Source organism: Antedon bifida, chromosome 7, assembly GCF_963402885.1.
Source record: "Antedon bifida chromosome 7, ecAntBifi1.1, whole genome shotgun sequence".
In the NCBI taxonomy this organism is placed as follows: domain Eukaryota; kingdom Metazoa; phylum Echinodermata; class Crinoidea; order Comatulida; family Antedonidae; genus Antedon; species Antedon bifida.
The window spans coordinates 24,611,745-24,626,447 of record NC_136232.1 but is presented as its reverse complement, the minus strand read 5'-3'; the positions used below and the strand labels follow the sequence as shown (position 1 = coordinate 24,626,447).

The window sequence follows — 14,703 nt, the reverse complement described above, 5'->3', positions numbered from 1 at the left end:
GTTACTAGGAGAAAGTGTAGGAATCCTGCTTATTGTTTAGTCCAATCATATTGTAGTGACGTAATCAAAACGCGATTTACTTTACTTTCTTTAAATTCTACAATTCCCACTTGAATTCCCAATCCCAGTTAATATTATTATTTTAAACTTTGTAAAAACTTTTGGAGAGCAAATTTTAGGAAAAATATAATGTTAAAAAAAATTTCTTTGAGAGTTTCTTTAAGAAAGTATAGAAAAAGATTATAAAAAGAATACACAGTATAGTCATATTACAGTATACAAAAAGAAATTCATAGTATAACTAGTAGCTATAATTTATTTGAAAAACGGTACTTTAAAGATAAATGAAAGACTATATAAGGCAATATTACAAAAATAACCAAGTTCTGATAGACAAAATATAATACTGAAGTTACCTCTATTGAGCGTTTGTAGAGAGAATTGCATAGGAAATATTGAATTGCTAACTTACATACGTACAAAAAATATACATCAATCAATTGAAAACAAGTTTAGCTTGGAGCAAATCTAAGATGTTATGGAGGGGGCGATGAGTGGGTATGGGGGTCTTCTTGCCTATAACAAAAATGGTGTTGTCTTGTGTTTACATTTAAAGAATTTGGGATGGAGGAGGAAAGTATTTTGATACAACATAATCAAAGGAATGTTTATGGTACAATTTGCACTACAATGTTTTTTGGTTATACTTATTATTATTATTAATTACATTGTCTATAATCTACTTTATTAAAATATCACATCTAATCATATTTAAACATTGCATATTGGCTTGTCATACAAAGATATATATTTTTTTTCATTTAAAAGAGCAGATTTGTCAAGCACATTTAGCACTACAGTCAGCAGACTACATTCTAATATATTAAAAAACACTACAATACAAAATATATGTGTAAATTAAAAATATATAAATATATATGTTAGCACAAAATACATTATACTGTACGTTCTTGAAAAAAATACTTTGGTTACCTTAACAGCACACTATTTACAATATTTAGAAACTATTAGGCTTGGTTCCCACTAGGATGCTAGGGAAGGACGTAAGCGGAACACAAATAATTAACTTAAATTGCACTTATGTCCTTGCCTTGCGTCCTAGTGGGAACCAAGCTTTAGGTACCAGCTACAGCTAGTTTATTCTTGACTTAATTATATGACGAATACAGTACTATACAATTTTCATTATAATTATTACTATTAATGATCCACACTTGATATCATTTCTTTTTCAATAAAATTTGTTTTCTTAATGTTTGGCATCATTATTAGCTATGCATTGTGATTATCAGTAATCAATATTTATCAATATCAATCAATCATAATTGTACTTAATTTAGAAAAAGATAATATTTTATAGTACTAGCTTAAAAGATATTGTTTATATAAAGTTGTAAAAAATGGTTAGAAAAATTGCTGTTTGTTCAAATTGTTTATGCATAACAATTAATTTTGTTCGTTTATTTAGTAATGGACACCCTTTTGTATTATCAGGGAAAAGTGAAATTAAACCTGAAATGTAGATCTAGTCAACATCCATGGCAGCCATTATAGCGCCCTCAAGGGATGTAATTATTGCTAGTTTGTTGCTATAGCTACATGCAGAACAAACCCACTTCCTTTTTGGTGTTGTCATGGAAAACACGTTCTGATTATCTGAAAAGTAAAAAATAAAAATAAATATAAACGCTAAAGGTTGGATAATCCATCACTTGTGAATGGTCAACTTACTATTGCAATGCACTTACTTATTGATATTCGTTTTTGTATGCAAATATTGTAATGCAATATTTTCTAAGCCTTTTTTCAACTTCAATCTGTATTTTATTTTTACGGTTGCAATAAATAAATTTCAATTTTTTACGTCCTTACGTTACATCTAGTGGGAACCAGGAATGGTAAAAATCTTGAAAAGATTCTTTGAGTTTGCAAAATAATTTTGAAAAGAAAACAATGTAATGGAAAAAAGTTTTAAATGGTTGTTGTTTTTATGAAGCACAAATTGACTAAGTAGACTTCTATTTAGGTGTAACAACTTGTTTTGTTATAGTAATTGACCATCAAATTCAACAAAAGAAACAATTTGCACCTAATTCCTCAAACTTAAAGATGTATTGTCTCCCTGAAAAAATAATTCTTAAACATTTTTTTGTTGAATATGTCATTTTAATATCGCATAATAGTAATCCACTTTGACCAAAAATTGGATCGAAACAAATTTTATTTACCTAAAAAAACTATAATAAAAGCAAAAATAGTCAAATTGGCTGCCAGCCAATAAATTTTTGGTTGAATTAACTGTTTATTTTGTCATTATTTGTTTCCGTTTTCTTTTCTACGAAGTGCATAACTTTATTAAAACTACAAAATAACCTATTCAAAGTCTAATTTAATTAATCTTCATTTTTCATGTTTTTGGGGGACAATATCTTTAAGTAAGTACTTACATTTGGTATCTGGCATGTCTAGTATTTTAAGTTTGGTAAGTGCGAGTGATGCCAAGAAGGAATGTTTGACATCTATGCATCGCTCGTATGGATATGGTTTATTGGTTGTCATGGTGATCACAAGCGCATCATTAAACAGAAACAATCCTATGTTCTCAATGTGTTGATACACTCTAAAAGAAAATACCGGAAGATAAGTACATATAAAATACATGTCCTTCTATTGCTATTCTTAAAGAAATGTATGATTGTATACTACTCCCTGTAATACTTTTTTTTTTTCGTCAACGGTTATTTTTATTTCAATATGACATGAATACAGAAATAGTTTACATAATAGAAAATAAAGACTAGAATCATATTGAGAATAAATTATTCTTGTCACACTAAAATAATATAAATAACTAAGTAAACAGTAACAGTAAAAACCTCCAAGAAGATATCATGGAGCTAATAGAGACAATAGCCATTGCCGGGTTAACCAAATATTTTTTTATTTTCTGATTCTTGAGTGGCTTTGTGATATCCAGTACGTCAACACCAGCGTTTTGTATGTTGTGCACGCCCATGTATGTGAACTCCAGAGTTTGCTAGGCGATGTGTGAAAGCGGTCCCGGCTGTTTATATGTATTTTTATAGTTTTTCGTATTGATAGATGACACTAGTTTGTTTGGGTGTTTTTTTCTTTCACTGTATGGCATTTTAGGCAATTTAAAGATTTACCTTAAGTCTGGTCTAGGATTATTTAGAGGTGGTTTAAAGACTTATCTGAAGTCTGATCTAGGATCATTTGGAGGTGGTTTAAAGGCTTACCTTAAGTCTGGTCTAGGATCATTTGGAGGTGGTTTCAAATGAGCGACAATGTCTTCTCGAATTAAAAATCTGTTAGCTTCCAGTAGATTCGGGCATTTAAGAATCCTCTTCTGTAGCAATATCAGTCTGTGTTCTCTCTCACATCGGAGCTTACACTGTGGAAAATATGTATATATAGTATTAATACAGTACTAATATTAGCACACAGATATTTGAGAAGTAAAATTTACTTATTTATAATGTACTTAAACGTTATTTGGTAAGTGTTCATACCTCATCAACAAACTTCTGAAGTTTTCCAAAAGTTTCTATGGCGCCAGCAATATCAGCACGATCAGAGTGGTCTGGTGAGGTATGTAGCTCAAAAGCTGACAAAAGTCTTACGTACTCCTGAATCCTGCGTGTTGGTACTAACAGAAGATCTTGCAGGCTTAGCATCTTTGTCTCTGGTGTCTTGTCATGCTGTCGTAGGAAAGATCGGAATGATGGATGCTGTTCACGACACTAAACCAGATCAAAGCAAAATAATCAAATTGCAATATTTATTTATTTTTTTTTTTAAATAATTTTTTTCCAATAAATAACAAAAGAGTACACACACTGATTACCTTCCATATGCCAAAATTAGCTTTCAAAGGGCACTAATTTGACTTAAAACGGGCACTAAATAGCTTTCAAAGGGTGCTAACTAGCTTTAAAATTGGCATTAACTGGCTTTTACTGTAGCTTCAAAGGGGCACAGAGTGCTGAATTTACATTGACAATTTTCTCCTCCAGTCATTGTTTAAATGTCTAGAATTTCACTATTTACTACTGCGGCATAGTCTAAAGCTCTGTTTACACTATCAAACTTTATGTTACAAAACATGTGATGTGTCCATATGTGGACATAATGATGTCATATCAATACCATGTTTGGGCAGATCACACTTTTTTGTCAAACTAGTTTGATAGTAGACAGAACTTCAGTATATCAGTGGCTGTTTTATTACTTAACATTGTTCTTGCCTGTTTTATCATTTAGCTTCAAACATTACCTTTTCAATTGTTGCAAGCACAATAGGATAGTTATTGTGAAAGTTTGTGTAAACCTTCAGTTTAGATTGCATCTTGACGAAGGCATCTCCAAGGCATTGGTGAGGTCCCCACTCATCTAAACGTGATCTCAGGTCAGCAACAAAATCACTATAGTTTACAAAGAAAAGTATTCAATGTCACTATTGTACGGATTTTGGATGTTTTAAATATATATACCTTCATTATCAAATACCCTACTTTACTATGATAGTCAACTTTTCCAAGACTTGGCTTCGAGGAAACTCCCCAAATCCATTTAATTTCCATTTAAATATTCTTAAAATGTATTTTGAAATTGAATATGCAAGTTTTGATATACAAAATACAAAAAAGAATATAGAGACTTGGCTTTGAGGAAACTCCCCAAATCCATTTAATTTCCATTTAAATATTCTTAAAATGTATTTTGACCAACTGTTTTTTGACCTTACAAAAATAAAAAATTCCTACAGAAGATGTAGATGACATTGATACCACATGCCTTATTCTCACCTTGTTACTTTTAAGATGTTGATCATATCCGAAAATATCATTTGCAAGTTTGGTTGGTTTATGATGGCATGGTTCGTCTTCAATGCTGCCTGTAAAGGCCTTACGTATACATCTTTAACCGTCCTTAACAAATTCAGGTATGTCCGCTCAGTGTATAAAATTTCTTGTGCTATACGAGTCCTTATTTCCGGCTGGAATTCAGTATCAGCATTTTGTGTTCCATTCTATGAGAAGATACATAGTATTGTTTAGTAATCAGTTGGAACATTATTTGTTTGCCGAGTTTTAAGATTTAAAATGTGACATTTAGAAAAACAAGAAAGGCACCCACAAGATACCCACAATTGATAAGGAAGATTCTAGCTTAGACATCCTCTAGCCTAGGCCTTCTAGATTCAGAAAATAACTGAGGCCAACACTAAAATAACCGTGTAAAAGTCTCTGCGCCTTAACAAAACTTATTTTGCAATGACACAGAAACTATTAGACTTTCATCTTTCTAAGGAATATTAGAGAACTTTGGAACCTTTAAAAGTTTGCTCTTTAGTTTAATGCTAAATGTTGGAAGATACTGTAGGCACAATTGCATTATATTTTCTGCTGCAAGAGTGGAAAGAGCATGTGGAACAAGTTGAAAAGCTCTGTCTACACTATCAAACTTTATGTGACAAATAAATGTGAAGTGCCCTTACATGAACATGATGATATCATATCACTACCATATTTGGGCACATCACACTTTTTTTGTCAAACTAGTTTAATAGTGTAGACAGAGCTTAACAGGGCAACTGAGCAGTTGAACTAAGTATATAGAGGGTATGCACATGTTGATATAATCAGTACAGTGCAAATCTTAATAGAAAGTAATCTTGAAGATAACATGCTCACAATTCTAGTAAAAGACTTGGTTGATGAAGTTGAAATAGGCTGAATGTGAGCTTCTGTTAGGCTTGGCTGTGTCAGCTGTACTCTTTCTTTCTTAGGGCTTCCAACTGACAATAGTTCTTCAATATCTGAGGCTATCTCCTCAACTATATCTGAATCCTAATAACATGGAGAGATACAGACTTTCTAGTATACTACGCCATTTGCTTAGATTTAGTTCCTTAAGCTCTGTCTACATTATCAAACTAGTTTGACAAAAAAATATGATGTCATCGTGTCCATATATGGGCACATCACATTACTTTGTCACATCAAGTTTGATAGAGTAGACAGAGCTTAAAGTATGTCATGATATTTGCTTAGTTTAGTTCTTGAATTATAAATCTAGCTGTTGAACAATGGCAATCTGAATGGTGCAGATCTCCATGCTATAACAATTAAACCATCAAAATCAGATAAAATATTATCATCAAATTAAGTTTGCTCTTTATATATAACAAAAAAAAATATCAAGCAAAAATCTAAAATAATGATATATATTATTTAATCACTCACATCGTCATCTTCAATGGTTTCTGATAACTTCTTAGATTCAGTGATTCTTGTATCCATGGTATGTGACTTAGGAACTTTTACAGATTTTTGTAAGTAACTGATTAGAAATTCTAGTGGGTTATCCTAAAAAAAGAGAAAATGTAAGGAGATTGAATTTAAAGTTTTAGTAAAAAAGTGGTTCTAACTATCTTTCAGCAGAAATTGCTGAGTGTGGTAGATAAAACCTATAAACAATTGATTAACTTAGATTTTGATTTCTCACCCCTTTTCAATTCAAATCTCTCCTGAAAACTCACCTATTTCAATAGCTATTCTTTTCATGTTGCGATGTCAGACTCTGGTAAAGAGCACTTTATAAATGTTTGATATTATTATTTAATTATTACTATTATCCCTCATAGTCAATTCATTCTTGTACAACAATAATTTTTAACTTACATCATTTTGATTAGCTATTTCTCTTAGTCCCTCATTCAGAATAGGCGCCACATCTCTGATACTTTGTAACTCATCAAGTCCCATTGCTCTGTAAACTAACTCTCCTAGAAAGGTAACAGAAAAATAATCAATCAAGCAATCAATAAAATGAAAAACTAATCAACAAATCATTAAAAAAAATTGATCAATAATCTATCAATATCTAATCAATAATCGATCAATCAATAACCTATCAATCAAAAATCATCTAATCAATAATCAACTTTACTACCTGTTACTCTGTCAATCATATTTGAACTTTCCTGATTGAAATAATTCTTTACTAATTGTCTGCTAACAATTGTAGCCTCTGTAACGTGTTCAGCCATGCATATCCACTCAGCCAATCGTGTTGTATTGAAATACAGTGCAGGGGGAGATAGCCCATCAAATGATACGGACCATTCGCTCAAAACTATAAAGATCAAAAGTATGATTTCAAATTACATACAGAACATTAAATATTTTTTTGCAAAGATTTTACCATAAATGGACTTCATGACATCATAACTAAATATGGGACAATTCATGTAATCTATTTTTCCCAGGTTACACTAAAAATAACAAAAACTGTATTTTTTATAAATTAAAAAACCCCAAAAATATAAAATGTTTACTAAAACTAATATTTGTTATACAAACCTTGTGAGTAAATTGGTCCAGATACTCCAGTTGGGGCAGCAAACTCCATGTCAGTAAGAGCCTCAAGTTTCTGAAGCAAGTTTAAGCCATCCTCTATAAAACATAGAAACAATAATTAGTAAAGGAGTTATTATATATCACATGTTTAAATTCGAGCAATGTTATTGGTTAATAGGCATCATACTTTTTCAACCATATCCTAATAGTTTTTTTATGCGTTCATAAAGCTCTATCTACACTATCAAACTTTATGTGACAAAAAAATGTGATGTGCCCATATATGGACATGATGATGTCATATCACTACAATATTTAAGCATATCAATACCATATTTTGGTACATCACACTTTTTTGTCACATAAAGTTTGATAGTGTAGACAGAGTTTTAGACTGGATTTTTGATACCTATCTAGGAAACGAAATGATATCCAATCCTATTATAAGTTAAGTTGGTATTTCTTTTAGGCTGCATTGCAATGATAATAGAAAGATCTCTCGGGTGGTAGAGAATTTTTAAATGAATGGATAACAGCTACACTAGCACCTAAAATGTGTTCAACATGTATAAAAAAACAAGGTGGAGACGTTACCACTTGCAGCTAGAGGTGGAAAGATATCAATGTGACCACCAAGAGAAGCTGGCAGTGTTGAAGTGGTCAAAACCTCCCAAAACTGACGTATCTCAGGGTGTTCCAGGTTGGTCAGTGTGCATGTCATGTGGTGTACTAATCTTAGTTGTCCAGGACTTCCATCAACAAAGAATCCAATACTCCTGAAAAATGAAGTTTCTGTTAAAATATGTTTGCTTTAGCATAATTATTTAAGGTGTAAATTCATGATGTATTGGTCTCTTTTGAGATCTAACTCCTCAAACCTGGCAGTAGCCTATAATTTCGAAAAGTTTGAGTAGATCATGCGCGACCAGTTCAATTCCCTTAAAGCAACAACCCACAAAAATCTTTGATAAAAAAAAAATGCAACCAGCTCCTTTATATATATATAAACACTATTCACCACCTGGTAATATGCAAATAAGCACCAATAGTAACTTACTTTGCGTGTCTTCCTCTAAGTGCCTCCTCAACTTGCTGTATTAAGGATTCTAAGGATGTTCCTTCGTAATTATACACAACTGGAATAACTCCAAATAGCACAGCACTCACAAGCACCTGGAAAAATAATGGTACGACCCTTCTTAAATAAAGAACTTCCATAACAGTGTTTTTTTTTTAAAGCAGACTTTGTAGAAACTCTTTTTTTTGTAGAAACTCTTTTTTTTGTAGAAACTCAGATATTTTTACCAAAAGTGTTGAAAGAGTTAACAGTTTTTGCCCAAATTTATTTAGGAATAGTAATTATGCTTTCCTAATTAATGATGTTGAGTTTTGTGTATTTCGTGCTCATCATTGCAAACTTGAATATACTTAGATTATTACTTCTCTTGCAGGAACACTAGATGAGATTAGGATTATCCTTGGATTAGGGTGACTAGGATAATTCTGATTCTGCAAATTAGTTTCCATAGTAACGGATGAGTAATCTCCTCCTCCTGATAAATCTTTCCTGTTGAAAATGAAATAATTGAATAATTACAGAAACGAAAATACATTTTTCTTCATATTGATATGAAATGCTATAACTGTGAAATAATGGCACTAAAAAATATGGGTGATTCAATTTGTTATACTTTTTATAGTCAGGAGCAAACTAATACAAACCTTCTTGACATGGGTCGCTTGACAGGACCAGACCAAGACTGTTCATACACACCAGCAATGTCTGGTCTCAAAGACTCCAGCATCATGCTCTCTGAAAGAGTGGACTGTTGTGATGTCTGCTTCAGATCAAGCTCCTCTCCAGTCTATACAAAAATAATGTACTATTATTAAATTATAAGCACTTTGTGTTGGGGAAGAACCTCTTGTGCGGATAGTGATCCAACAGTTATCCCCTTTAGAAATGTATAGTAGTTTGGACACTTGCGTATGTTCATATACTTGTTGAAGTCTAATCCACCCCAGTCAGTTAGAGATAACAAATTCTGTACATCTTATATATAATCCACAATAAGTCCTTAATTTTGAAAACCAAAATAATTTATCTTTTATAAACATTAATTAGCACTCAAAATGTTTTTTTAGCAGTATTCATTACCATGAATGCTCTGTGTTTGTCCTTTCTGTTTAAACCTTCAAGGCCATAATCAAACTTTCTTGAAGGCTCTGTCCATGACCTTGAATGACCTTTACCCCCTGACATCCCCCATCGTCCAGTATGTAGATAAGCATGTGTTGGCATCGAAGGGTCATTCGGATTGACGGAGGATACCATAGCATTATAGGACTGTTGAAGGTCAACTGGTTTGGGGTCTGGATCAAGCCAAGGTCGACGATTTCCAATACTGCCTGTAATAAGAATATCAATGTTAGATAACTTACTAGTCAATGATAGATTACTTACTAATACTAGTCAATAATAGATTACTTGCTAGTCAATGATAGATAACTTACTAGTCAATGATAGATAACTTACTAGTCAATATTAGATTACTTACTAGTCAATACTAGATAACTTACTAGTCAATATTAGATTACTTACTAGTCAATGATAGATAACTTACTAGTCAATATTAGATTACTTACTAGTCAATGATAGATAACTTACTAGTCAATATTAGATTAATTACTAGTCAATGATAGATTACTTACTAGTCAATGTTAGATTACTTACTAGTCAATGATAGATTACTTACTAGTCAATGTTAGATTACTTACTAGTCAATGATAGATTACTTACTAGTCAATGATAGATTACTTACTAGTCAATATTAGATTACTTACTAGTCAATGATAGATTACTTACTAGTCAATGATAGATTACTTACTAGTCAATGTTAGATTACTTACTAGTCAATGTTAGATTACTTACTAGTCAATGATAGATAACTTACTAGTCAGTATTAGATTACTTACTAGTCAATGTTAGATTACTTACTAGTCAATGATAGATAACTTACTAGTCAATGATAGATAACTTACTAGTCAATGATAGATAACTTACTAGTCAATGATAGATAACTTACTAGTCAATGATAGATAACTTACTAGTCAATGATAGATAACTTACTAGTCAATGATAGATAACTTGCTAGTCAATGATAGATAACTTGCTAGTCAATGATAGATTACTTGCTAGTCAATGATAGATTGCTTGCTAGTCAATGATAGATTGCTTGCTAGTCAATGTTAGATTACTTGCTAGTCAATGTTAGATTACTTGCTAGTCACTGTTAGATTACTTACTAGTCAATGATAGATTACTTACTAGTCAATATTAGATAACTTAATAGTCAATATTAGATAACTTACTAGTCAATGATAGATAACTTACTAGTCAATGATAGATAACTTACTAGTCAATATTAGATTACTTACTAGTCAATGTTAGATTACTTACTAGTCAATGTTAGATTACTTACTAGTCAATGTTAGATTACTTACTAGTCAATGTTAGATTACTTACTAGTCAATGTTAGATTACTTACTAGTCAATGTTAGATTACTTACTAGTCAATGTTAGATTGCTTACTAGTCAATGTTAGATTGCTTACTAGTCAATGTTAGATTGCTTACTAGTCAATATTAGATTACTTACTAGTCAATATTAGATTACTTACTAGTCAATGATAGATTACTTACTAGTCAATGATAGATAACTTACTAGTCAATGATAGATAACTTACTAGTCAATGATAGATTACTTACTAGTCAATGTTAGATTACTTACTAGTCAATGTTAGATTACTTAATAGTAAATATTAGATAACTTACTAGTCAATGATAGATTACTTGCTAGTCAATGATAGATTACTTGCTAGTCAATGATAGATTACTTGCTAGTCAATGATAGATTACTTGCTAGTCAATGTTAGATTACTTACTAGTCAATGTTAGATTACTTACTAGTCAATGATAGATTACTTACTAGTCAATGATAGATTACTTACTAGTCAATGATAGATTACTTACTAGTCAATGTTAGATTACTTACTAGTCAATGATAGATTACTTGCTAGTCAATGATAGATTACTTACTAGTCAATGTTAGATTACTTACTAGTCAATATTAGATTACTTAATAGTCAATATTAGATTGCTTACTAGTCAACGATAGATTACTTACTAGTCAATATTAGATTACTTAATAGTCAATATTAGATTGCTTACTAGTCAATATTAGATTGCTTACTAGTCAATATTAGATTACTTACTAGGCAATGATAGATAACTTACTAGTCAATATTAGATAACTTACTAGTCAATGATAGATTACTTACTAGTCAATGATAGATAACTTACTAGTCAATGATAAATTACTTACTAGTCAATGTTAGATTACTTACTAGTCAATGATAGATTATACTTACTAGTCAATGATAGATTATACTTACTAGTCAATGTTAGATTACTTACTAGTCAATGATAGATTACTTACTAGTCTGCAGAACAACTGATTGAGTCTTTCTGTGCTTTTGTTTTGATGTAACTGATATTTCCTGTTCAGTCCCATCTCCAAGTTTGCCATACACATTTGACTACAAAAAGTTATAAAATATTTTACAAGAAACTTTTAGTAAACCAGTAAAACCAGCCTCACTAATCATAGAATGGGAACAAAACTATGTCTACGGCTGTAGGCCTACCATACAATTCAACATCAAGGAAAGACTTTTCAAAGTTAAACTGCTGCATTTAAATGTAAAAAATGTGACCCTACCTTATCTGCATTCTGTACAACGTCTAATGTTAATAGACAGTGAATGTAATGTCTCTTCCATGCTCCAAACTCATTGTCACTGGGTGAGTAAGGTAAATACCAACCAAATTTGACACATTTTGCACACCATAGATCATCCTATATTGCAACAAGTTAAAATATTATTGTTTCAAAATGTCATAAATGTCATTGTTTCATAATCATAAAATGCCGCAGAGTGCTTCTCAGTTTAAAGGATATGAATTAGAGCTGTAGTTTGGTAGTTAACATGCTTGCCATTCGATCCTGACCTGTGACACGTTTGTAACTCACCACGGTTTCTACTCCACTCACTAAGCCTCAAATGAAACTTAGTTTATAAGCATGATAATAAACTTTTTATCTATCTTGACATTGGCAAGTTATTTGCTGTTGGATGTGTATGAAAAAAAAATTTATTTGCAAATAATGTAATGCACTTTTTACCTGTTCTGTTAAAAATTTCCAATGCCATGACACTTTACTTGCTCTGCATAGACTTCTTGGATCGAGGAAAGAAAATATGTACAGCGATAAGAACTTTGGTAAAACTGTTGTAAAATCAAGGTTTTTAAGAGGAACGCGGTCTTGGAACCAACGTTGGATAAAAGAAAGTTGCGATTTTTTTGATCGATGTAGAAGAAAGTTGAAAAATCGTTTCCGTTGCGAGTCTGTCCAGAGATCAAACTGAGGTAAAAGAAAATTTAAAAAATTAATTAAAATTAATTATTATTTTGAAATTGAAACATTTGGGCTGGTTCATGGAGTTTTTAGCTTAAAAAAAATCGAAAAAATACAATCTTATTATATTGACTGATCGATTGATGTTTGGTATATTATTTCAGTTATTCTGCTAAGTTAATAGCCTATAGATAATCATCATAAGTTTGTATACTACACACACGATGAAATTATTATGTATGTACGTATGTCAAACTAAACAATAAAACAGTTTGTTTACCCTCCCAGCTCTCTTTCAGAATGGCTATGAATATACAGTAAAGCTCTGTCTACACTATCAAACTAGTTTGACAAAAAAAGTGTAATATGCCCATATATGGTAGTGATATGCCCAAATACGGTAGTGATACAGTATAAACTAGACTTACCCAGTGAGCTACCAAGTCTCGTCTTTCAACAAAAATCTGAAAAAGTTTAAATTGTATCATTTTAAATAATATCAAAATCCTTGTATTTGGTTCTCAAAAACTTTGTACCTTAAACAGACTGGAAAATCCTATGAGCACATATCATTTTCCAATCTGTTTAAGGCTTTTAAACTTTGCAATAAATTGAAATGTAATACACAAGTTTATACAATGTGCAATCTGGAGGGGAGTACTCTATACCCATGTATTTGTACCCCCTCCTCCCCATACCATGGATCTACCTTTGATGTGTTTTCCTTAAATGATAATTAACAGATAAATGTATAACAAATTAAACAAATTTAAAATAAAAAATAGCAATTAGAATCAAAACCAAAATGTTTAGTACGGTAGTAATTTGTTTTGCTTTTTTAGAGGACCCTCTTCTCTGCATTATTATCTTCTTTAAAAATGGTATAAATAAATAATTTATAAATTTAAACAGATATAAATGAGCAAATAATAACATAAACTTGCAAGAAAATTTGTATTTACTATTAATGATATTTACTTGTTCATTTGATGGCTTATTTACTACAGGTGTCCACTGGCTCATTTGAGTTTTCATGTTTCTTGTATGATATTGTCCGTTGGTGACTGGATTCACAACAGCAGTTTTCTTAACAGATTGCGTCATGCGTATGGTTGGATAAGATGGTTCCTTTAGTGAAGCTATTTGCGACTTTTCTTGTGTCCTTTGGCCGTCTTTCGTAGTAGTTTTTAAAGTTGCCATCACGGTTTGTTTCACAATATTACTTTGAAGCAGAATACTACTGTAAGTAAGGATATATAAAAAAATTAATTAAAGCAGACTTTCATATACCGTATACATTTGGAATAAACTCACCAGGTCTTGTTCTTATTATTAGGCCTCTAACACATTTCTATTTTTTAGATTTATTGATTTCGGCCTCCATCATCTCCAATAAAAATTTTTAATATATTTTTAGTTTTAGTGTGCCTAGGTCTAGCATAAGCCACCTCAGTCAGGCTCTGCAGACTCAAGGCCTAGGGCCTAGTTAGGCCTAGTCTGAGTTCAGTCCTTCCTGCTACTCTCTCCGTCCCCACCGCGCGCATCGCCCGCATGCTGTCGAGACTGGCTAGACCTAGCCTATTCCCCCTTTTCGCACCTGTTTTGTATTTCGACTCAAAATTTGTTAACTAACTTTATCGAATATCATTCTTATGTTTCTGACGACTTTCCCCCGTACATTATATAGGCCTACTAGGTATACAATTAGGCTAAAATATATTCGTAACTATGGACGCTTCGTAAATCGAAGGTAAAGTTTCTACGCCATGTTGTAAACGCCGCCAACGAAAGTAAAAAGTTATCTGCCATCGTAGGGGG

General features: G+C 31.7%; 1 protein-coding gene and 1 long non-coding RNA gene across 2 annotated transcripts in view; one reads left to right on the top strand and one right to left on the bottom strand.

Moving 5' to 3' along the window:
- The window catches only part of LOC144848832 (uncharacterized), a 32,049-nt gene extending 17,754 nt beyond the window's left edge, over positions 1-14,295 (top strand). Inside the window, exons 2-3 of the long non-coding RNA XR_013613937.1 lie at positions 12,703-12,896; positions 13,893-14,295. This is a non-coding gene — a long non-coding RNA (uncharacterized LOC144848832). The remainder of the gene's footprint in view (positions 1-12,702; positions 12,897-13,892) is intronic.
- On the bottom strand, positions 294-14,641 carry LOC144848744 (epithelial cell-transforming sequence 2 oncogene-like). The gene is made up of 22 exons (XM_078705611.1): positions 14,519-14,641; positions 13,864-14,125; positions 13,314-13,349; positions 12,652-12,891; positions 12,187-12,324; positions 11,905-12,004; positions 9,565-9,815; positions 9,129-9,271; positions 8,847-8,973; positions 8,464-8,579; positions 8,001-8,182; positions 7,410-7,502; positions 7,000-7,182; positions 6,729-6,832; positions 6,291-6,413; positions 5,739-5,894; positions 4,851-5,074; positions 4,319-4,466; positions 3,555-3,785; positions 3,282-3,436; positions 2,469-2,641; positions 294-1,677 (listed from the first exon to the last, which is right to left on the bottom strand). The coding sequence occupies exons 2-22, from the start codon at positions 14,083-14,085 to the stop codon at positions 1,547-1,549; spliced, it is 3,276 nt and encodes a 1,091-aa protein (XP_078561737.1). The 5' UTR covers positions 14,086-14,125; positions 14,519-14,641; the 3' UTR covers positions 294-1,546.
- Between the last annotated feature and the right edge of the window lie 62 nt (positions 14,642-14,703).